General features: G+C 34.1%; 3 protein-coding genes and 2 pseudogenes across 3 annotated transcripts; 3 read left to right on the forward strand and 2 right to left on the reverse strand.

Moving 5' to 3' along the window:
* Nucleotides 1-2,198: 2,198 nt before the first annotated feature.
* Nucleotides 2,199-2,787, forward strand: LOC120148061 (metallothionein-like protein type 3). The gene is made up of 3 exons (XM_039161255.1): nucleotides 2,199-2,344; nucleotides 2,476-2,514; nucleotides 2,617-2,787. The coding sequence occupies exons 1-3, from the start codon at nucleotides 2,214-2,216 to the stop codon at nucleotides 2,708-2,710; spliced, it is 264 nt and encodes an 87-aa protein (XP_039017186.1). The 5' UTR covers nucleotides 2,199-2,213; the 3' UTR covers nucleotides 2,711-2,787.
* A 735-nt stretch (nucleotides 2,788-3,522) lies between these two features.
* On the reverse strand, nucleotides 3,523-4,209 carry LOC120148071. Its single transcript, XM_039161266.1, has one exon. The coding sequence runs from the start codon at nucleotides 3,999-4,001 to the stop codon at nucleotides 3,567-3,569; it is 435 nt and encodes a 144-aa protein (XP_039017197.1). The 5' UTR covers nucleotides 4,002-4,209; the 3' UTR covers nucleotides 3,523-3,566.
* Nucleotides 4,210-11,596: 7,387 nt separating this feature from the next.
* Nucleotides 11,597-15,934, forward strand: LOC120147868 (annotated as a pseudogene).
* A 2,649-nt stretch (nucleotides 15,935-18,583) lies between these two features.
* LOC120148309 lies at nucleotides 18,584-21,542 on the forward strand (annotated as a pseudogene).
* A 168-nt stretch (nucleotides 21,543-21,710) lies between these two features.
* Nucleotides 21,711-24,172, reverse strand: LOC120147878 (G-type lectin S-receptor-like serine/threonine-protein kinase At2g19130). The gene is made up of 2 exons (XM_039161138.1): nucleotides 23,726-24,172; nucleotides 21,711-23,694 (listed from the first exon to the last, which is right to left on the reverse strand). Exons 1-2 carry the CDS (start codon nucleotides 24,144-24,146, stop codon nucleotides 21,794-21,796), a joined length of 2,322 nt encoding a protein of 773 aa, XP_039017069.1. The 5' UTR covers nucleotides 24,147-24,172; the 3' UTR covers nucleotides 21,711-21,793.
* Between the last annotated feature and the right edge of the window lie 1,325 nt (nucleotides 24,173-25,497).

The raw sequence follows: 25,497 nt of genomic DNA on the forward strand, positions 1-25,497 counted from the left end.
AGAAGTTGTCTTGTGAATTTTGAGTTTTTTTATTATAAATTTAAGGTGAATACAATGTAGTATATGTACAAAGACTTTCAACTATTTGACAATGAACGCTCCTACCCCTACATACGCAGTGCTTGAACTCGGGACCTTAAGGATAACAACAAACCCCTTAATCACTAAGGTAGTTTATTCATACTGAATTTCGAGTTTAAATACCTAATAAGTCTTTATATTAAATAGTCTAATATTTAGGCTCATTTCAATATTTAATTTTAGCTCTGTACCTGACTAGGTTAACCTATTACATTATTTGTTAATTTTTTTTCCATAATTCATACTATAAAAAGAATGTAACACTTAACACATACTTACACTGATATAAGTGAATAAAATAAACAAATATAACACTTAACACATACTTACACCAGTGTAAGTGATAAAATAAATAAGTGTAGCACTTAATACATACATACACCGGTGTAAGTGATAAAATAAACAAGTGTAACACTTAATACATACTTATACCAGTGTAAGTGAATAAAAAAATGTATATCACTTAACACATACTATATTAATGTAAGCGAATAAAATAAAATAAAATATAATACTTAACACATACTTATAACGGTGTAAATATATAAAATAAAAAAGTATAGCATTTAACATATATTTATTGATATAAGTATGTACATATTTTAAGATTTTAATATGTAATAATAAACATATAATTATGTTGATATGTTTGTATATTTTTAAAGAAACAAAAATGGTTCATGTAGAAAGTCTCCATCAATATTTGCAATTGAGAGGGGCCTAACAATTGGACGGTCAATATTTAATGACATTGTTCCGCTCAAGTCCACTCAGTCACCATAGCACAAAATATGGGTAAATATAATTTTTGGTGTCTAACTGTAATATTTATATGGAATGTAGTACTTCTAATTCAATTAGGTAATTAACTTTTTCATGGTGCGTTTAGGTAGATAACTTTTGAAAACGGTGCAATTATGTACCTAACTTTTTTCGTTTCAATCAAGTATACAAATTTTATTTTAGTACAATTAGGTACCTAATATTTTTTAAAATTACATTAATTCATACTTAGTATTTTAACGCGGAACTTTTGAGTCAATAACGCATATTTTCCCTTTAACTAAACAATGTTAAATTTTTATGAATGAACCAATCAAAAGTAGACATGTGTACTTAGAAAAATGTTAGGTACCTAATTGCACCAAAAAAGTCAAGTATTAATTGTATCGTTAAAATTGGTTATCTAATAATACCAAAAAGGAATTTGAGTACCATGTTGCACATAAGTACAAGTTAGGTACCAAATGTTATATATATATATATATATATATATATATATATATATATATATATATATATATATATATATATATATTGAATATGTTATCTAAATTTAACTTCAAGATTCAATTTGTTACCTAATTTTTTTATTCAATTAGGTATTAAACTTATTTTTTTTATTTAAATAGCTATTTAAAATTAGTTTCATGATTTAAATCGATTCAAATAAATCATTGTTCCTAAATATTCATTTGGAAATAACAAATTAAGTTCAAATATTAATTTAAGAAAAAATAAATTCAAAATAATTTAAAAGATAAACTCAGATACCTAACTGAACCAAAATTAACTTAAACATCAAATTTAAGACAAAATATATCATAGACATTCTCTACCACATAGGCCATTGATCCAACAATAAAAATAAGTTGTGTCATAATTTTTTACATGTCATCTTTATTAGGGACAGATGCCGGATTTTATGTTAAAGTATGAACTTGAACTTATAAAATTTAGAGAGATAAAAATAAATTTTTAATAGAAAATACAATAAAAAATTTAAAATATATGATAATTTTAAATTTTTAGAAGATGTGATTGCCCTAAAATCTCTCTTTTTACCCTAATCATCAAAGTCAAGAGTGAAAAAGAAATCCATGCACCCTTGATAATTTACCAATCTCACCTCAATTAGAACCCTTAAAATTCCAAGAGCTTAGGTTCCTTTTTGATGGTCTGAACACAAGAGTAAGATCAATAATATATGCATGCATATGATATTCTCCCTTTAGGGAAGAAAAAGGAGAAATGATATGGACACGAGAGGAGGATAGCAAGCCAAACCAAAAGTGGCAATGTCCGCCCACCACTACCAAAAGGTTCCTTTGCTTTCTTCATCTATAAATCCAATGCATTCTCATGCTGCAAAGCATAGCAATCCCATTGCAATCTACCTAATTACAACTTCAGACTCCCAGAAAACCTTCAACATGTCGGACAAGTGCGGCAACTGCGACTGCAGCGACAAGAGCCAGTGCGTGTAAGTAATCAAACAATCATAAACCGAGTTGTTCATGGTCTGTGCTTGGTTTTAGATTATATTAACCATGAATTTCCTCCCATTTATCATTGAAATTTAAGAGTTTTTAATGGCTTTTTTTATGCTTACAGCAAGAAAGGAAACACCATGATCATCGAGACCGAGAAGAGGTATGCTTTAAACTTTTCAATCATTGATTTCTTCAAAGAACTATACTAAAATTTTCATTAAAAATGTGGTAAATTATAATCTGTTGTGTTATTTCGTTGCAGCTACATTGGCACCGTGGCGACTGAGGTTCCGGCAGAGAACGACTGCAAGTGCGGAGCTAACTGCACCTGCACGAACTGCACATGTGGTCATTAAGCTAACATAAAGAACAATGATGTTCCAGTTCATGAGAAAATTGGGACCTAAAAAATAAAGAAATTCGGTTCTTTCGTTGTTGTTTCTGTGTGATTTCATGTCTGTCTGTGTCACGTTTACAGTGCTGTAATGGCTAAGCTATAAAATAATGAATTACTATTAGAATAACTATTTTTCTATGTTTTGATTCTAAAAGTACGATACTCTTGGTGTAGCAGCAAATTATAGAGTATGTTACCAAGAGAAATCAAAACTAACCCGGCCTTTCAAGGTTAAAAAATGGCAGCTTCATATATCGAGGCAGTTCAAGTCATTAACTGAGTTAAAATCATTGCACTTGCAGAGTGCAACCTAGAAAACAGATAGATTAGGTAACGTTTTAGACCTGATCCAGACATTATGATCGAATCTCAAAGATCATATCGGGGGTTCATCGACTACCGACAAATCACTTCGAAGTCTCAATTTTTGATTTTGGATGTTCATTCCGAGTTTAAAGCAATTTGTACCCATTTCTGCAAAAAGAAATTGGCAACCAGAAAAAAAAATCCTACAACTTTTATTGTTTTTTGGGACAAAAATTGCATGGCATTTTATTACATTACAATTAAAGCATCAAGATTAGAAATTAAAAAGCATATTGGGATGACTCTGGACTGAAAGCAAAACATGCCAGCCTGATATGACATTGCCATTTTCACTTTTCCTTTGAATTCAAGCATGATGCTCGAGTTCCTAAGCAAGATTCAAGAAGGAGACAATGGCCTGACCAAACAGCTGTGTGCATCAGTTGTCCAAAAAATTTGCTGCCCGAAATAAAACAAAATTCCAACTTGTAATTTATTTTTCAACCCCTTTAATCATACTTCTCCCTCCATGAATATGCAAGAAGAAAGACCCAGGAAAGAGCCAACATGATGTCCCCAAGAGCTTGCCTAAGCCATTCATGGCCGAGATCTTCAAGTTTCCCTTCGAACTTAATTCTCCAAATAGCCATTGAAACGTGAAGCAACACGCACCCTTTAGCAAAGAAGCTTTGAAAGTCCCGGTCCTTGACGAATGCCACCATGAACAACACAAAACCGATGGTGAACAAAAGCAACCCGGAAAAAGATTCGGATGTTTGGATCAAGAGTTGATCGTGGGGCGTCGAGCCTTGTAGCTTACTGGCGATCTCGTGACCGTGGCCGAGAACCGAGACTTCCTTGGTGTAGAACACCATTAGAGCTCCACAAGTGATGGCAACTATGGAATGGAGCATGCATATAATGAAGAACCCTGGTAAGCTCATTGCTCAGTGAAGCGCATGGAGAAAAATCATACATCAAAAGATGGGCTATCGGAGTTCGAACATTCGATTAAATGATCGATGCATGATCTTCCTATTAGAACGACTTGGATCTAAAACATTGACCCCCAGATTTGAGATTTTGGATATGGAAGTTTATAAGTAGGGAAACAAGTACCAATGAGAAATCAAGGCAGCTTTACAATGAATTGAATATATTGTTTTGACTATTTTATTGGAGAATTTCATTCGGATTTAATTATTTAAAGAAATATAAAGCTTCCTTGCATTAGTCTCCACCATGCTTTAAAACTCCAAGCTTTTCCCTCGGTTACTTCCTCATACAGCAAAGAGAAATGGGTGAATATTAATTTATTTCCTTTTTTTCAATTAATTAATGATTTTGCTTGAGAATATAGTTATGGGGTATCTTTGTTTTAAATGGAATGAGATTAAGTAGGGCCTAAACTTTAGACTTTTTAGTGATATTCTCGACCAGCCAAATAAATTTTGCTACCCAAAATAAAATACTTTATGTCTTGAATTTAGGAGATGCAGTTGGTTGATTGGTCCTTTTACATAGAAAATAATGGGTTACCATATAGTGTACACTTTGGCCTATCTGCACTTTGTCAAATCTTGAGCCCCTCAAATGCTTCACCAAATTCCCATCAAATTAAGTGAAGATTTAGGGTTTAAGACTTATAAATTTAGAGGTTTAAAAAATTGATTTTGGTTGTTTAAAGAGTGGTTTGCATGATTTACAACATACCAAGCACGTTTACTTTTTGTTATGGAAACCATCATTGCTAAGCTCTCACACCTTACAGCTGTAGAGAATAAAGGGGAAACTCATTTCATGCTAAAACAATCTTGCAACATGAATATTAAATCACATGGACAATCTGAAAATTGAATATGTGTTTTCATTTTACAAAACATGTCTTTTCACTGTAATATTTTGCTGTCTAAAATCCTGACCAAACTCTATCAGCACAAACATTCCTTCTTTGGGCTAAATCCTCTGGTTTTCATTTTTTTCCCGAACTATACATATATGGCATATTCGTACACGCCTCTCCAAGGACCCTCAAAATACAAGACTTTACAGTGTCAGATATATAATCATATCCGACATTCACATGCTAATCCGAGTAACATGGTTGTAAGCCTATCAAATAACAATCATGTACAGACATTTGAGTAGACATGTTCATACATTTTCGGACGCAGACTCGTGTTTAACTCACACCCGAATTTGAGTAGCATAGGTGAATGATGAATTGCTGCTAGCTACTATTAAGAACTTGACCAAGCAGTTACAAGGAAAATGACAACAGTTTGTATGAAGCTCATTCATAATGTACAACTTACTCCTTATACGATCCTAAAGTTATCTAACTAGTCCTATTACATGGTGACACTTAGAAGCAATTTGGCTTTGTTGGAAGAAAATGAATGAATGAATTTAAATCCTTCTTTCTTTTTGGCTCAGACAACATTTAAAAGAAAAAATGCTTCTTTATTACCAACAACAGCCCTACATAGATGCCTTGAACTCGATCTTCTATTGAAAGCCTCCATCCATACTACCAACAAGGATATAATCATCCCTTAATTTAAGAGTTTTGTTGGAATCACGGTCTTTCCCATTTCATGAAGTTAAGATAGACACTTAGAGATTAAGGATAGTAAAGAGAGCACAAGAGTATAATTCTCCAATTTAGAGATCTTCCACTATACAAAAGAATAGTAGGATTACAAGGATGCGTTCACAAAATTGACTCACACTTGGTGGCTCACTCAAGCTTGAGGATAAGGCTTCCCAAGCTATCTCTCTTCTCTCTCAAAGAGGCTCTCTAACTCTCTAGTATCTCAAGCTTGGATTTCTTGGACAAGCTTGAGGATAAAGCCTTCCCAAGCTATCTCTATTCTCTCTCAAAGAGACTCTCTAACTCTCTAGTATCTCAAGCTTGAATTTCTTGATAAACTTGAGGATAAAGCCTTCCCAAACTATCTCTCTTCTCTCTCAAAGAGGCTCTCTAACTCTCTAGTTTCTCAAGCTTGGATTTCTTGGATTTTGGATGGTTAGGAATGAAGTCTCTCACCCCTATTTATACTACTCCGCCTCCACAATGAATGGTGGAGATTACTTACATCCAAGGGTGGAGATTAATTATCTAGAATGCTCCACACACTCTAGGAAGCTCTACACTCTTTCACTCCCTTCCATATTCTTCCATACTCTTCCATAAGGTTCCACATATCACCAGAATATTCTAGAGGATTCTACACTCTTCCACAAGCTTCTAAAGAGTTATACACTTCTCTAGAGTTCTCCGAAATGTTCTAAAAATTCTACACTTCTCCATAAAGCTCTAGAATTTTCTAGAACCTCTCCAATTAGGGAGAGATCCAACAGTTTTCTTCCATGCCCAACTATAATTGTCCTTCATAGGCGCCTGCCATAGAGAGCACCCTTCAAAATGTACTTCTCAATCTAAGCCATCAAAAGCGGTTATAGCTGTGCAAGAGGCCACAACCATTTCATTATACAAGCTCTATTCCAAACTAAAATATTATTATCCCCATACCCCTTCACATTTTGGATGAAACAACTTCTCCCAACTAGCCCGAGCACCCCTAGCAGAGCCATTTGAACCCTTCCAAAGGAAAGCACTATAAACTTCCAATCTTCTTCAACACTTCAGAAGGCAATAGAAAAACTCTACTCTAAAAATTTTGAACACTGGAGATAAACCGCTTGAATGAGCTACAATCTTCCAGCAAAAGGATAAACATTTAGAAAGCCAGTTCTGAATTTTTCTAATAATTTTATCCACCAATCCCTCACAATCCAAGTAAGAAAAGCTCCTAGAGACAAGCGAACTCCCAAATATCTTCCAAATATTTACTTTTATCAATTACACCACTTAATAAATTTTACTAATATAATATTTAAATCGGACTCAATCAAATCAAATGATTTTAAAGTGTGAGTAAGCCTAAGTTGGGTACTAATGGCACTTATAGATGATAATAAAAATGTGAAAAATAATGTGAGAGAGTTGTGGCGTGTGCCATTGGTAATTGAAGATAATCATGGTAATAAGATAAGGATTAACCTAGTGCTAATCGAAAACAAAGTGTATTTGATTAGTTAATTAATTATTTTTATAAGCATTAATATTTAATTAAATAATTAATTCAAATCAATATTATAAAATATCATTATTAAATTAATATTTTCAATTACCTATATATACACAGTGGTGGTCCTGGTGGAAGACAAGAAGGACTATTGGATGCTATGGCCCCACAAATTTAAAAAATTATAATATGGACCTTTAAAATTTTCAGTAAAATTAATTTGGCCCTCTCAATTTTTTTTAGAAATTTAGATTAAAATTTAAATTTTTTAATGTTATTGATTAAATCTCTTCCCATAATGTTTAAAAACTCTCATTAAGCCTCTCAAAATTTCAAAAAAAATAGTTAGACCCTAATTTTTTTGGACCCTAATTTTTTTGGGAAAATGTAAACTAAACCCTTCAAAAAATAAAAATTAATTTAAACCTTTAAATTTTTAAAGTTTTAAATTGGTCATCCCAAACTCTATCACCAAGATCTGCCACTACATATATAAAATAAAACATTAATTGACCGAGTGATAATGATATTCGTATTGTCTTATCATGTGTGGGTTTGTATCCCAACATTTATTTTGTAAATTTAATATATCTTTACTTAATTAAAAAGATAAAATATTAAAAATTAAATTATAAACAAAACTAAGGGTAAAGTACACAAATGATCTCTCGAATATGATACTACTTTATTGAATCAACTGATTATTAAAAGTTACAAAATGATCCCTCGACTATAGAGAGTTACATTTGAGTTCCCAACTATTAGAAGTTACAAAATGACCACTCGACTATTCATTATGTTTCAAACTCGTCCTTTCCCGTTAAAAATTAATGGTCATCTGAGTTGGATGTTAACAACAACAACAACAACAACAAAAACCCTGATTCCCATATGCAATGAGGTAAGGGGGAGGTAGGGTAGTAGGCTGATCCCAACGCCAGGTCATATGAGTTGGACGTTAACATGCTATATAATAGTCGTTTGAGATTATGAGATCAAATTTAATCATATCTTAGTCAACATGTTAGTGAACATCTCAAACTATCATCAATTTTTTAACAAAAGATAACGAGTATGGAACCTAATGAATAGTTAGGTGATCATTTTTGTAACTTTAATAGTCGGAGAATTAATAAAGTAATATCTATAGTCAGGGGCTATTTATACTTTACCCGAAAACTAAAATAATTATTAAAAAGAAAGACTTTTGACATTATGCCTTTCATAAAAGGCTAGAGAAACATGTTGATTGTTGTTGGCAACCGGAAAACTGTCCCAAAAAACATTGAATTTCCATTGACAATAAAATAGTGGACCAATCCCAAGCTATCCTTTGAGAGTTTGAGTTATCAAATTGGCCCCGAATGTTCGTTCATCTGTCTCTTTGAAAGAAGACAGCGCCTTAAATTTCCCATATGCATGACCGTATGAATGATATGATTCTTTTGGACCGTTTTTAGTTCGATTTTGAACCGAATTTGATTTAAAATTTTTAATTATTTAATTTAATTAAAAAATACATAATTTAAAAGTTATTATTATTTATAATAATATAATTCTAAACTAGAAACAACAACAATAAATTGATCTGGATCGATGAGACTTGAATTCATTTTTTTATTACATCTATTGGGACAAGAAGAAAACATTGTACAAAGCACGTGACTTGCATTAGATCCATGTGAGCTTGTTTTTTATTTTTTTTCTTCCCCATTTGTCTCTTAGTGAACAATGAATGTCAAATAAAAAATAAGTCAAACAATGAATCCGATATGAGTAATTCATTTATTATTTAGTAAAAATAAATACTTTAAGAAGAAAGTCAAAGTTTAAAGTATAAAATAAAACAGAGATTTACTTGGGGTAAACTACATGGGATACTATTTAGTTTTAGGTGGGGGTATATCATTGACTTTTGATTGCTTTAATTATAATAATAAATTGGTTTAACTTCAATTATATTATTAATCTGTTAAATTTTAATAATACGACGACATGAACAAAATGACGTTGTTTTAATGCAACTATTAATACTTAAAACGATGATGTTTTAGGCACTAAACTTTTAGAGTGTATCATGTTTATCACTAAACTTTTAAACAATTCACTCTTTGACATTGCACTTTTTTTGCCGTCGTTGATAGTGAATCGCTGTCTGTCACCGATCTACATTCATGACAATATCACTATCAAAGTATTCATATTTTACCTCTATTTCTTTTAATCAAATCTATTTTTCACAAAACCACTTACAATCGAAGAAAAATCCATAGGTTCAATGTGCTAATGCTCTAATATCTTCCTATGATCGTCTAATGAGGTTAGTTTTGAGGTATATTGTTTATCTTTTCGAAATAATTCTTTTTATTGTTCATATTTTCAAACACTCCCCAAAACGTAAAAATGATGGATTTTTTAAAATTTTAATTTCGTCGATATTTAGTAGATTTCGTAGATAACCAATCACATAAGAACAAAGACAAGCGAAATACGAATGTACTGATATCGATCTTGCCATGAAAAGGCCATTGGTGAAAGAGGTCGATTTACTACTAACAACGGTAAGAAAGTATAGTGCACAAAAATGGAATGTTTAAATGCTTAGCGACAAAAAATTGATACACTCCTAGAGTTTATTGTCTAAAACATCATCATTTTAGGCATCAATAAATAACATCGTTTTGTTTGTCAATATCATCACGTCGTTTAAATTTTAACGACCGAATTGTATAACTGAAACTAAAATAAAAATTTGGTGCTAAAACTAGAGCAATTAAAAATCTGACGGTATAAATAATACATCGCCTAAAATTAAATGATATTTAGTATTTTTACCCTTTTATTTATAAAACAAGTGTGCAAATGAATTATGAAAATTACCCAAATTGAAGAATAACAAGTACATAAATACTGTTACAGCAATAATCATGTCATCGTTTGTGCATGGAAAATGACATTTTGTTCGAAGTAAAATTAGAGTGCGGTGATGTGATTAGACAGTTAAGCAATTTTGGACCACACGAGGATGGACGTAAAGGATGTCATTGGAAATTTGATTGAGGAAAGTGGGACCCAGGAAAGGAGATGATTACTGTGTAAGTGAGTTAGACTGTAACATCTCTTACCTAAGACCTGTTAACATATTTATTTTATGAAGTAAAAATTGTAAGATAAGAGTCAGGAAAAGCCAAAACCACCTTCTTTCCCTCAACTATTTTCTTCTTCTTCTTCTTACTGTCTTAATCTAAAGTTGTTTCAACATTTCCCCACTCTCAGCCTCAGCGAGTGAAACGTACCCCCTTCCCCTTTCGCGGAAACTGAAATCTAAAAACCCATACCAATTAAATTACTTAGTAATTAAATAAATTATTGTTATTTTAATGATTTTAGGTTTGAGTATAAAAATTACAAGATATTTGAACGTTAATTATAAAATAATTAAGAATCTTTAAAATATATATTATTATTATAAACATCATAGATTAAAAAAAAGCGAACGGGTAATTTATATTAAACAAACATAATTTTCAAGTAAGTGTTATCATTATTGTTATTGTTTAAACATTATGTATTTGACTTGATTAAGTTAAGGCTTAATATAAAATAAGTCTCCAATTATATCTTAAAAAATTTTAATGTTTAAAGAATTTTTTTTTGTAAATAAAAAAGAAGGAATAATTATTCGTTAAATAGGTAATTAAAATTTTCGAAACATAATTTAGTCTCTTATTTTTATATAAGCCTTAAATTAAAGAAATATATAATTATAATTTAAATGTAAATAGAACAATGTTCGAAACCTTCCATTTTATGAAACGCGTGAGTTCGTAAAACACATCAAGAATGTCTTTTTACGCATTGGTTTTCACAAACCCTAAATCCTATAACATTTAAATGAAAAGAATTAAACACAACTAAAATAGATGCCGTTAAATATTAATATTATCAATAATTATTTCTCCCAGGTCCCACCTCAAATATCATTGATTTCTCCCTTTCAACAATCGACAAGAAGATAAAAACACATTTCTTTAATAGGGGGAAAACCTTTCTTTATTTGCTCCTTAGATCCATGTCCGTATTTCCATTTTCCCTGCAATCCAGGCTTGATCACTTTACTCTCTCTAGGGTTTCAAAGTTTCAATCCTTTTAGCTGCAAAGGTGCTTTCTTCTTAAAGGTACCTGGAAAAGGTTAAGACTTTCATTTTTTTAAAACTTCTTTTCTAATCTTTTATGTAGTTTAAAATTGTGGGGTTTGAATAATTTGATTGGATAAGGAGGGCAGAAGAAAATTTGTGTATAGAGAGGTTCGTTTTCTAGGTTGGTATTTGGATTTGCATTAGCTTGGGTTATCTTTGAAAGCTTGTTTCAGGTTTACTTTTTTTTTTGGGTTTAAAGGTTGTAGTGTTTTGGAGAGATTCTAGAGAAGTAGGCTCTTGTTTGAACAAATGAGGTTTTGATTAGATTGGATAGTATGTATATAGTATTGGGTTTTTAGTGAAGCCCGGCTTTATTGGTTTCTATTTCTAGAAACACAGATTCTTGATTACTTTCATTTGGTAGAATGCTGGTGCAGAAATGGGGATTTATTATAACATTTGAATTTAGATGGGATATTGGAACTTCTGTTTTTAGTCGCTCTTTGGCGTTTTGAGTATGTCGGTAATAGATGAGGGGGACAATGTTGTAAAAAATTAAAATTCTTGAAGAAATGAAGGATAGTTTCTGTAAGAAGAACTGAAGAAGTTATTGTTTGAAGGGTGGTTTTGGTGTATGATGGGTTGCATTGTTGTAAACCTTCTGCAATTGAAGATGTAAGGATAGTCCTAGAGAGAGGCCTTTGAGTAAAGCCGCAACAGAAGTTGGAGCAAAGGATCGGTCTGATAACAATGAAGTGCGAACGATGTTAATTGATAACAAGTGAATGATACGGTTCGGTTGCATGGTGAGAATTTGGATAGAAGGGAGAAGATGGAGTATGTTGTTACTCAACACCCCGGGATGGGTAGTCTACCAAAAGCTACAGAAGGTGAACAGGTGGCAGCAGGTTGGCCTACTTGGTTAGCTTCGGTGGCAGGAGAAGCAATCAGAGGATGGGTGCCGCGGCGTGCAGACTCATTGAGAAGCTGGATAAAGTAATTATGCTCTTAACTTATTTCTTAGTTTTGGGTGACGTTCATTGTATACTATGTTGGTCAGACTCTTCATGTTTCATAAAGCACTTGAGTCTGACACTAGGATTTGGGATATGACCTTTAAGGATACTCCAAATACATAGAAAAATTTAGCCATACCCATTTCTGATACACATCTGTGTCTAACACTACACCGAGTCCAAGCAACATAGATTGTATGATTGGTGCTCATGTTGCAAATTTCATTGACAATTTTCTTTTTGACGTATCCATCTTGACATCTTTGAAAGATTGTAAAACATCTTGTTTCAATACCTGAGAACTAAACCACTATCCAATATGAATTTCACCTAGCTCTAATCAGGTTAAATTCAATAAGATGAAAACAGTATCAATTTACAATTAGAAGAAAAATTCCCTCTTAAGTCCAGTGATATACCTTTATTCAACATTAAGGCATACTAATATTTCGTTCACCTCCACTGACATGCCCTCTCTGTCGGTGACTTCTGGATGTGTTGTTGTGAATTATGATGATGTAACTTAGCTATGATTTTTGGAATTTGGTCTGTTTTCTCGATTTTGTACTACAGCCTCTTAGTGTGATGTCTCTTATCTTATAACCTAACACTGTGCTCTAAATTGACTGTTTCTTATGGCTAGTAATCGTGTCTGTTAGTTGAACTTATGTTTTCTATGCAGATTGGCCAGGGGACTTATAGTAATGTTTATAGAGCTCGTGATTTAGATCAGAAAAAAATTGTTGCTCTGAAGAAAGTAAGATTTGATAACCTTGAGCCGGAGAGTGTTCGATTTATGGCAAGGGAAATTCACATACTACGTAGACTTGACCATCCAAATGTTATAAAGCTGGAAGGTCTGGTTACCTCAAGGATGTCTTGCAGCTTGTACCTTGTTTTGAGTATATGGAACATGATTTGGCTGGTCTTGCTTCGCACCAGGGTCTGAAGTTTTCTGAGCCACAAGTATGTCAGATTGTTCTGCCATTTTATTTTCTCTTAGCTGCAATTTGATATCTTCCAAAATTTACTTGTAAGTAATAATTTTGGTCTAGACTAATGACGTTTCCTATAAGAGATCTTCCATACATGGAATTCCATGAATTTCCCCCTTTAAATTGCGTTCTTAAGAAGTTGAGAATATTCTGCAAATCAAAAATTTATATTTGGCATCTATGGGGTATTCTTATGTTCTATTTATTGAACTTTTGGCAGGTTAAGTGCTACATGCAGCAACTTTTGTGTGGTCTTGATCATTGTCACAGCCATGGTGTCCTACACCGTGACATAAAAGGTTCAAATCTTCTCATTGACAATAATGGCATCTTGAAGATTGCAGATTTTGGTCTGGCAAGTTCTTATGATCCCCATCAAAGTCAGCCCTTGACAAGCCGTGTTGTAACTCTTTGGTATAGACCACCAGAGCTTTTACTTGGGGCCACTTACTATGGTACTGCTGTGGATTTATGGAGTACAGGTTGCATACTTGCTGAGTTATATGCAGGCAAGCCTATTATGCCCGGAAGACTGAGGTGAGCATTCCTACGAAGTACTAATTTTTAAGCTGAAACACTAGTCTATTGATATATGCTGACAATTGTTTTAGTGATAGAATGTGTCATATGTTGTCTTTAGATCTCTAGAATTAAATGAACGATCGAGATCCATGTCTTTCTGCTTTATAGGTGGAGCAGTTGCATAAATTTTCAAGCTTTGTGGCTCGCCTTCTGAAGAGTATTGGAGAAAATCAAAGTTGCCTCATGCTACAATTTTTAAGCCCCAACAACCTTATAGATGCTGTGTCGCTGAAACATTTAAGGAATTTCCTGCACCAGCATTAGCACTCATGGAAACCTTACTTTCCATTGACCCTGCTGATCGCGGATCTGCAGCTTCTGCTCTCAAGAGTAAGGTATGTTTTTAAGAAATTATGTTTACTATTATATTTGCAACTATAATCGATGCATGTCTGCAAGCATCTTACCCTCCTTTTCAGGGTGAATGTTGGAAATGAAGGTTGCCCAAGTATCTAATTTCCTACTTGTTTTTACTCGTGTTCTTTCAGTTCTTTACCACAAATCCGCTTCCCTGTGATCCTTCAAGCTTGCCCAAGTATCCTCCTAGCAAAGAGTTGATGCAAAAATGAGGGATGAGGAAACTAGAAGGTGAATATTTTATAATTACAATGAGAATATTTATTTATCTTTTTAAAAAAATCCGAGGTGCTTGAGTCGATGGAAATCCCATGCTTCTGAAGGAGAATTTCTTTGAACTTTTTCATACTTCTGTGGAGGTTACTTCCAAAAGAAAATTGAGTTCTTCGAACTTTAGTTCTCGGATTAGGTCCAAAACTGCTAACAACTACTTTTTTCTATTGGCAGACAAAGAGTAGCAGGAACCAAAGGTCAGAGACCTGACCTCGACAGGAGATCAACAAGAGAGTCTCGAGCCATGCGCCTGATGCCAATGCTGAACTAGTCTTGTCAATGCAGGTAACTTGAGATTTGGTTAACACTTGCCATTTCATCTCTTTTTGCTATAACACGTTTGGTGATGGCATCCTTAAGTAGTGTAAGCATCAAAGATTTCTACTTAATAATTTAACATAATTTTTCATTCTTTTTATCAAATTTCCCCTTTTTAGAACAACACCATCCGCATGACATTAGTAACACTTTTCTTTGGAAAAAATAACTTTACATTCCAGAAAAGACAAGGTCAACCCAATTCTAAGAGTCGGAGTGAGAAGTTTAATCCTCATCCTGAAGAAGTTGCCTCAGGCTTTCCTATAGATCCACCTCGACCATCACAGGCAGTAGAATCAAATGCAGATGCTCAGGGAATCGTCACAAGAGAGCCTCCCATTCAGGGCCACTGGCTCACCGAGCTGCATGGGCGAAGTCTGGTAAAAACTCGATGATGCTCCAAAACTTTCTACTGGGGCCGACTTATCAATGATGCCAGGTTTAGTGGCAGCAAGGAGAAGTAATCTTATATCTGAAGATCGCAGAGAGAGAACTGGTTCTTCGCAACCAGAAGCTCCAAAAGTATTTGCAAGATTTCCTGGTTCCTTTAAGGAGGCCTCAGAATATTTCCAACAGGATATGGAACGAAATGTGCAGCAGAAAGAAGATGGAAGAAGTAACATCAAAGATCAAGTTGTGGTAAGTAGTGAACCCGTCTTTTTGTTTTGATGATCGATTCTCATGGTCAAAATCTACATAAAAGAAGACCCTTGTCATTGATTTCTTTCCTGGTAAAAGTATTGCTTTTGGCTAGTTGCTAGTAACTTGTCTTCATTTCAAGTATCTAACGCATACTTCTCAATGATGTTTGTTTCCAGCTTGGTTATGGCTCAAAGGGTCACAAAATTCACTATTCTGGTCCATTATTAGTTCCATCAGGCAACATGGATCAGATGCTCAAGGATCACGATCGTCAAATTCAAGAAGCTGTTCGACGAGCACGCCTGGATAAGGCAAAGATGAAAAGGGTTCCGATAGAAGGCAGCCAAAAATCAACCAATTCATTATTTGTTTCTGGTCGTTGAGCTAAACTTTGTGAACCGCAAATCAGGACGAACAATGTCAAGATGATGGTAGCAAATAATTGGCCGCCGATTCTTTGTATAGCTCGACGCTTATAGAATTGCTAGTGAGGCATATGTAGCTAAGCTTATAGCTGATGAAGAGAGCTTTCTATGTGATCAAATGTGCATATCTTTACCACTCCACAACTGCAATTTGCTAAGATATGACACATCCCTGTTCGTCTGCCCCAAGTTAAATTCAGAGCTCTTTAGATTATTTAATGCAATGAAACAAACAAATTCTAGCTTGTTTACCAAGTACCTCGTCTCTTCTGAAGAAAATTGCAGCCGCATATATATATATATATATATATATATATATATATGCATGCATGCATGTATATGGATAATAAGGCGTTTTCAATTTGGTCGGCTTTGATTTTCATGTATATGAAGATGTAATTATAGTTCTAATAATTATACGACTGATAGTTTTGCTTATCTAATTATTTAAATATAATATAGGGTAAAATACACAAATGATCCCCGACTACAAGGTGTTATTTTATTAAGTTCATCGACTATTGAAAGTTACAAAATGATTATATGACAATAAAATATTGATTTGTTGAGTCCTCCGATTATTAAAAGTTACAAAATGATCACCTGACTATTCATTATGTTCCAAACTCGTCTTTTTTCGTTAACAAGTTGATTGTCGTTCGAGTTGAACATTAACACGGTGAGTAGGATAAGATAGTCGTTTAAGATTCTGATATCGAATTTTATCGTATCACAGTCAACATGCTAACGTTCAACTTAGAATGCCGTTGATTTTTAATAGAAAATGACGAGTTTAGAACATAATGAATAGCCATGTGATCATTTCGTAACTTTTAATAGTCGAGAGATTCAATAAAACAAACTCTATAATCGGATAATCATTTATAACATTTAATAGTCGAGTGACTCAATAAAACACCACCCTATAGTCGGGACCATTGTGTACTTTACACTATAATATAATTATAGTTTAATTTTGAAAATTATACTTAATTGTAATTATAGGGGTTCATGGTGTTTTAAAACTAAAAAGAATCGTAATTAAATGCAACCTAGAAATAAATAATATGAGATTTGTAAGTTCGAACTTTAAGAACTTTACCGGTTTTTAAGGGGTGCCCTTTTTGCGGACAAATTTAAGGATATTTTTGTAATTTGAAGTCTCGAACCTAAGCTCTCGTAAGAACACGTGTTATATATTCTTTCAATTTTTTCAATAGTTCGTGTTATCGACCATATTATATTATTTTTTAAATTTTATTTTTAATACCAGTTTATATTGAAGTGATTAAATTATCATTTTCATAAAAAAGTCAAAAATAATAAAAGAATGATTAAAATTAAATAAACTTATTATAATCTCACACCCTTCATCAATAGACGTCACATTTCATCTATCTAAAATGACCATGTAGTACTAAAAACTCATGATTTATTAGAATATTTATATCTCGAAATAGAAAATAATCTACTTAAGAGTTTTATCTTTATTTATCTTCTTATTGAATTAGAATGAAACTGATTTTTATTTTTATTTTTATTATCTTCAATAATGTTTTATCTAAATCATAGATAATAAATAATCGTCGACCGACATCACTATATATATCTTCAAAATTTGCATTGATAAAAAATAGCACTATTTCATGACACAAATTTTAAAAGAATTTTAAATTAAAGCGGTAAACTTTAACTCAGCTTATATTATTGGATTTTAAAATTTATTTACAAAATATTAATATTTACAAATTTTAAAATTATTATCTAAGTTGAAATCCCTAAAACAGCAGAAGGAACCATAATGCTTTTGTAACTGCCAGCATTGGCATAAAAAAACGTTAGCCCACTGTTTTTTAGAACTGATAAAAAGAAGAAGAAAAGGATTATTTTTTGTTTCACTTAAAAAAAATCCATTTCCCACCTTCAATCTCTCTCTCTCTCTCCCTCCATGCACTGATATAAAGCTAAAATCTGTTACATTTCTTGTGCTCCCCTCCTATTTATCTCTGGTAAACAACAAGAGAATTCCGGGACAGAGAGAGACTGAGATCTTAATCTCTTTTATCTCTTTATTTCCTCTAGAAGGCCTTTTCTCTCTTTGTCATCTCTCCAAAGGGGTAATCATATAAGTTTTTTTTTTTTTTATGTTTTCCTATCTGGGTTTTTGTTTGTTTTCCTTTCATCCACAATTCAATATTCTGGGTTTTCTTTTTCATTTTTGAAAAATATCATATAATTTTGCATGTTAGTTTTATTGATAGATAATGGTTTGATCTTGTGTTATGGCATGTTACCAACGATTTGATTGTCTTTTTTTTTTATCTGGAACATGTCTTTGCATTCTTCTATTATACCAGATCAATCATTTATATTAGTTTGATGTTTGTTTAAACTTTAAAGATCTCATGTAGAATATTTTGTTTTAAATTTCTCCGTTTGCTAACTCTTTTGATTTGATTAATGAAAAAGCTAGCTAAAGAAATGGCTTTAGATAGGTTTATTTCAAATGCTATTGTTAATCCTTGAAATTTTGTTTGTTTATTTATTTGTATGTTAGCATTTAACAAAACGAGTTGCTTTGTAATGATCTTTTCTTTTTCTTTTTTTCAAAAATGAAACGGTATTTATATTTTGTTTGTATAATGTGGTATTGTAATCTTTGTTAGGCTAATAATTTTTTTGCGATTAATGAATGTAGAGATTGTGGGATCAAACATGGCGCAAGTAGCTGGAGCAGCTGAAGTAGACAAATCATTTTTACTTGATAAGGAAAATGGGAAACTGAACAAGGATCCTGTTCATAATGAGGCCATTAAAGTTGTTTCCAGTGCCAAGGAATCGGATAAGGGAGACGGGATAAATGCATCGAATGCCAACATCCCAACGGATGCAGTTGATGAATGGCCTGCAGCTAAACAGATTCACTCATTTTATTTTGTCAGGTATCGCCTTTATGACGATCCGGTGATAAAAGCCAAAATCGATCAGGCTGATAAAGAGCTACAAAAGTGGAATAGAACCAGGTTCAAGATTACAGATGAATTAAAAGCTCAGAGGGTGAGTGAAAAGCTATTAATTTCGCATGGCTTGATTAACCGTTCGTTTTTGTTTTTATATAAGGTATTTATTTGTCATGTCCTGTTTGGCTTTTAATTGATTCCTATAGTTTAGTTGACATTATTGCTGTGACGAGTCTTTCGAACTTGTGTTGAATGCGATCGGGTGTGATTTTAGTTATAAATGATGGAAATTGACGCGTGTGAGCATGTAGCAACGATTATGATGCCAGTTTTTGCCTAATCCCGTTTAGTTTTTAAAAGCATTATCTTTATGTCTTCAGTTGGATCGAGCAGAGTTACTTTCTCAAGTGAGAGCCTTGAATGTTGATTTTGACCAATTTAAGGAGATTTTAGGAGAGAAAAAGAAGGAAATAGAACCATTGCAGCAGGCTTTAGGCAAGCTACGCACCAATAACTATGCTTTTGGTGGTCTATTCTCATCTGAGGAAGAGCTAAATGGTGTTGTAAGTTACTCCTAACTGTTTCGAGAATTTTTCGATTGTTTTCTGCCACATTTAATCCTTTGCTGTTTTAATCACTTAATGGAATTGGTAAACCACAGATCCATTGCTTGCAATATCGCATTCAGCATGAAAGCATCCCATTGGCTGAGGAGAAGCAACTTCTTAGAGAAATCAAACGACTAGAGGGAACCAGGGAAACGGTCCTCGCTAATGCGGCAATGAGAACAAAGATTCAGGATTCGATGGGTCAGAAAGAAGCCATTCAGGATCAGGTTAAAGTAAGAAACTTCCGTTTTGCATCTCTTGAAGTTTTCTTTCCCACTTCCCTCCTGTATTAATAAGACCTTCATTGTTTTACAATAAAAACTTGCTATATTGTTTTATTGTAGCTTATGGGAGTGGATTTGAATCGAGTAAGGAAGGAGCAGCATGCAGTCCAGTCCAAGAAGAAGCTGATTAAAGATAAATTGAATGCAATAGAGAAGAGAATCAACATTTTACAGGAGGAGCTGAAAGATGTGACCGAGAAGAGGGACAAAGCTTATGAAACCATTCAGGAACTGAGGAAACAACGCGATGAAGAGGTAAGTCTTTTCTTAGCTTTTTAGCTTTAAAATTTCTGTTTCATATGCACACATGACCATATCCGAACATTCATTGTGCTTGAAGATCTTCATGGAATTTTGACATCGTTCGAGTAAAACCATTTATTTAGTTAAATTTTTATGTCGTTTTGCCAATATGCATAGTCAACTTTCATGCTTCATCGTGATTCGCGAATGCTATTTCTATGGATGGACTAGTTTTAATTACTATTTTCTTTCAAAATTTCAGAATATGTACTTTTTCCAGAGCCGTTCACTCTTAAACAAGGCCAAAATCGTTGCTGCCAAGAAAGATATGAAGGCACTTGAGGAGCTTGCAGCTGTTGAGGTTTGTTGAGACTGCAGAAGTGCAGATTATTGTTACGTTTAGAGAATCTCGTGTGTTTCATACTCGATCGGTCACTTATCTTCTGTACTGGTTTTAGGCTGAGAAGTTTATGGCTCTCTGGAATGGTGACAAAGCCTTCAGGGATGATTATGAGAAACGAATTCTGACATCCTTGGACAGTCGGCAATTGAGCCGAGATGGCCGGATAAGGAATCCTGATGAGAAACCACTGGTTGCAGCAGAGGTACCGGTACCTACGCAAACTGAAACAATTCTGAGACCTAGTTCGAGACAACCAAAGGAAGAAGCCAAGTCCGCTCCTCAACCAGGTACTAAAAAAAAGGTCCAGAAAGAAGCTGAGACCAAAGTAATGGAGTCAAAATCCTCTCCAGAGAATGTCGTAGCAGAGAAGGAGATCTCTGGATCGGGCAAGTCGGAGGACACATCCGCAAGCACCAAAACTGATGCTGAAAAACTGAAAGAGAAGAAGAGAGAAGAGGAAATTTCAAAAGCAAAACAGCTTTAGAAAGGAAGAAGAAGATGGCTGAAAAAGCAGCTGCCAAAACAGCTATAAGAGCTCAAAAGGAGGCTGAAAGAAGCTCAAGGAAATTATTTGCTTCTCTTTCTCTTGTTTTGCTTCTGATAAGTAGTGTGGGTTAAAACTGAAATCTTGCAAGGTTATTTTCTTTCAGGAGCGTGAGAAGAAAGCAAGGAAGAAGGCAGCAGCAGCATCTTCAAGTGCTGTCAATCCCGAGGAACCAACTGAACCTGAGGCTGAGGCTGAGACTGAGGCTTCAGAATCTGAGAAGGTCGGTGTTAATGCTGATGCACCTGTTCCTGCTCCTGTTTCAGTGAAGGACAAGGCGAAAAAGGAGAATACAGTTCGGTACAGAAATCGAACTAAAGGACCCGAGGCACTTCCAAGAGCCATCCTGAGACGCAAGAAGTCGACCAACTACTGGACGTGGGCAGCTCCTGCTGCGCTGGCTGTGCTGATACTTCTGGCATTGAATTACTACTATTATCTTGTCTGAAGAAGTAAACTTGAATGAAACCAAGAGTTTTTTATTGACATTGCTAGTAGCTAGGTCCATAGCGGCAAAAGGTAGTTAATTCTGTTCTTTGCATCCATGAAGGATGCTCTAAGAAAACTCATAATGTTGCTGGTAGTTCAGTTTGAATGCTTTCTGAAGCCAAACTTAGTAATTCTGGTTTAATTGGTTGTATTTTTTAAATTGTCTTCCATTAATTTGAGAATGTCATCAGAATCCTTTACAGACAATTCCTGTTCTTATAGCATTTCCATATTTGTTCAACAAAGTAACAATTACTCAACAAGTATGATGCATTATACAAACAAATATTCATCTCATAAGAAATCTGGAGATACTGAACTACTAGTAGAATGCTTCTCATTTGTCGAAGACAACTCGGAAACCCTTTTAACAGCTTATGATGGTTTGGATAAACCAGGGAATTGGTGGGATATTGATCTCTTGGACTCCTTCAAGAACCTGAACAACTTGCGCCATGGATGGCCTATTTTGCTCTTCATCTTGAATGCACCAGCATGCAACTCTACAGGCTCTGATGACTTGTTTTGCATTTGCACCCCCCTGCAACTTGGGATCCAACAAACTTAGTACATCCCCTCCGTTGCTTAAACAGATTGCGGCACGAGCTGGGAAGTAATTGTCGTTCTTATCATCTGCTGTCTCCCAGTTTCTCCTTCCTGATATAATCTCCAAAAGCAGCATTCCATAGCTATAAACATCAGATTTAGGAGTAATGGGTTCACCTGAAATCATTTCCGGCGCAAGGTAACCTCTTGTTCCTTTCATTGAAGTCAAGACACGGCTGAAATCCCTACCGAACAGCTTTGATAGTCCGAAGTCTGAAAGCAGAGGATTATAGTCCGAGTCAAGAAGAATGTTCTCGGGCTTGATATCGCAGTGTATGATGCGTACTCTGCACTCCTCGTGGAGATAGGCTAATCCTCGAGCTATTCCCAGTGCGATATGATGCCTTGTTTTCCAGTCTAGGATCTTCGAGTCCTTATAAAACAGATGACTGTCCAAGGAACCATTTGGCATGTAATCATATACTAGAAACCTCTTCATCCCCTTCAGGCAAAACCCGAGAAGGCGCACGAGATTAACATGATGAATTGTCCCTATGGTGCTCACTTCAGCGCGGAACTGCTTTTCTTCTTCGTCTTGAAATTTGAGACACTTGACAGCTATGGCATCCGAATTCGGAAGCATTCCTTTAAAAACAGAACCAAAACCACCTTCACCTAATTTTTCGGAAAAATTCTTCGTCGCACTCTTTAAGTCACCGAACTTAAAGATAACCAGAACATCATCAGTTGCTTTAGCATCTGAGTAACTTGTCATCCTGCGTGTTGAAACTAGGAGTCCCAAGATACCAATCAAAATCACAGTTGCTGCAGCTGCACTAATAGTGAACCGCTTGATTCTTATCCTCGGTTTATCTCCGCCAGCTTCTGGAAGCCGGAGATATAGATCTTTTCCGAGATTGTCACCATATGACAGGTACCGGATGGTCACCAAATCTTCTCGCCATATGGAGCAATTACCATCATATCCAATCGTGTATGCAATACAAGTGCAGTTTCTTAAGCAGGCTGATTTACACTCTTCCAAGCTCTTATCATTTGTTAATGACACTTCATATGCCGGTAATAATATGTTTTGAATCACTCGGAAGCCATGTTTTGCATCATTACCGCACCGCAACCGAGATCTTCTACGACAACCATTTGTATAATTTCCCCGATTCCATTCTGCAGGAACTTTAGGTTCAAAACCATCCAAGCATCTACAATGAGGCAAAACAAACTGATTGCAAGCACCATTTGCTCCACAGAAATCAAATATTTCACAATCTTCCTTTGGTTTTTCCCAAATAGTTTCCCATTTCTGAGAATCATCTTTCCATACGAGTTTCTGCACTTTCCCTGATACATCAATCTTAAATCGAACAGGAATCGAGGGGCTGGTGATCGAGTAGTTATAGTAGTTCTCTTCCTTATTCGATACATAGTCCATGTTGGTATACTTGTCAGCCACTATATCAGTACTAAACGAGGAAATTCTCTCAAGCCAACTCCCACAAGTCCAGTGCCTATGCCGATTTTTGAGTACATGATACGCCGGGGTTCCATCTGCGTCGAGCACCAGGGAAAACGGTCCAGGCGAAGGATCATTCCAACTGCTCCAAGAAACATAGCTTTGCCTTTGCCCTTTCCTGTTCATCTTGCTTCCTCCAAGCTTGGCACCAGGCAACCATGTATCAGTGGGATGATCAAAGCTTTCCCATACTAACCAAAGAGCTCGAACTCGAAGTCGAACCATTTCTCAAAACAAGATTCCCAGTATCCTCAAGAACAGCAACAACGGAATCATACACGGTGTTTGATGATGACCAAACTGGGATTTCAGATTGATTGTAAAGAACAAGTCTACCCGTTTCGGTGAGCTCGAGTCTCGAACCGAAAGGATCGTAGAGTGGTGCATCTCTGTTAGCCACCCACACCACAACATCAACTGATAGGGTGTACCAGATTCCTACATAGTGGCCTGTGGAGTTACCTGGCTTGAAGAAACCAAGTTCAAACCTTCCATTGCTAGAGGTCAAAGTTTGGTTACCAGAGAGCGATTGGCCTGGATGCATGGCGTTGGTATCCATTTTAATGGAGACATAGCTTTCAAATGATAGGAAGTAAACGATGAGAACATGGAGAGTAAGCAAAAGCTTTGTTCTGTTTCCCATAGGAGAAATTTTGGACGGATTTGTTTGTGTTTTTGAGTCGATTTGTTTATCTTTCGTTTCATCAAAAGAAAGCACTTTTAAACCTTATTTCCCAAAGCTCAAAACACGTTTTTGGATGCTTTCAATAGAAAAAGGGTAAATTACATTTTTACTCACTAAACTTTACTCTCTCTCCTATTTCATTCACTATACTTTCAATTTTTCAATTTGCTCACTAAACTTTAGACATTAATTTTTTTTATCACTCGACCGTTTACTCAATAACGAGGTACTTACGTGTCTTATTTTAATAATAAAATATGCAACACGTTTACTCATCGACTTTCCCTCTCTTATTTCACTCACTATTTATTTTTTTCAATTTTAATTTAACTTCATTAGAAATTTAACGGTCGAGTGACAAAAAAAGTTTAATTTTTAAAGTTCAGTGAGTAAATTAAAAAAATTAAAAGTACGATGAGTGAAATAGGAGAAAGTAAATTAATGAGTAAGCGTGTAATTTACCCAAAAAAAAATTAAAGACGTATTCAAATGAGTGCAAAGGGGTCCCTTTGAAAATTACATTTTTGGTCTTTTATTATTATTATTATTGAATGTTTTATAAGAAAGCAGTCAAAAAAAATTCCTTTTCAAAAAAAAAAAAAAGCAGTAAAGAAATTGACTAAGAGTCAATTTTTGTGTCGACTTGTCTCATCAACTTTTTTTTTTTAAATGATAGTAATAAATTTAATTTTTACTATCTATCCATTTTATTAATTTAATTTTTAACATTTTAAATTAAATTTAGTGCTTAATCTTAAAAAAAGTAGACAACTTTAGTTTATTTAAAAAAATTAATTAAAATATTAAATTTGAATTTAACAATTCCTATGACAGTTTGTATATACTTCATACTATTTATTTTATTTGTTAACTCAATAAATAATTTTAGATTCATAAAAAAATATTTTAAAGATACGAAATATAAAAATTAATATGATAGCATACATGGATTATCATGTTAATAACCATTACAGATACTAACAAAGCGATATTTTAGAATTTAAATTTAAATTTTAAAAAAATTTAAAAAATGGTTTTAAATTAGTCCATAATTCAAAGGACCAAGTCTTCCACTGGACGACATTTTTCATTTAATTACAAGATAAGGTTGCTTGAAAATTTCAAATTAAAATTAATGGTCGGAAAACAAAGTTTATGTCTATTCATCACTTTTACATAAGAAGTTCATAATCATTAAAATGGTTAATTACGGTAGACATCCTTAAATTGTGAGATCAAATTTAAATTGACTTAAAAAGTTCAAACATATAAGATAGATACAAGATATAATTTATAAACTTATTTTTCA

Source organism: Hibiscus syriacus, unplaced genomic scaffold, assembly GCF_006381635.1.
Source record: "Hibiscus syriacus cultivar Baekdansim isolate YM2019G1 unplaced genomic scaffold, ASM638163v2 tig00002655_pilon, whole genome shotgun sequence".
Taxonomy (NCBI): domain Eukaryota; kingdom Viridiplantae; phylum Streptophyta; class Magnoliopsida; order Malvales; family Malvaceae; genus Hibiscus; species Hibiscus syriacus.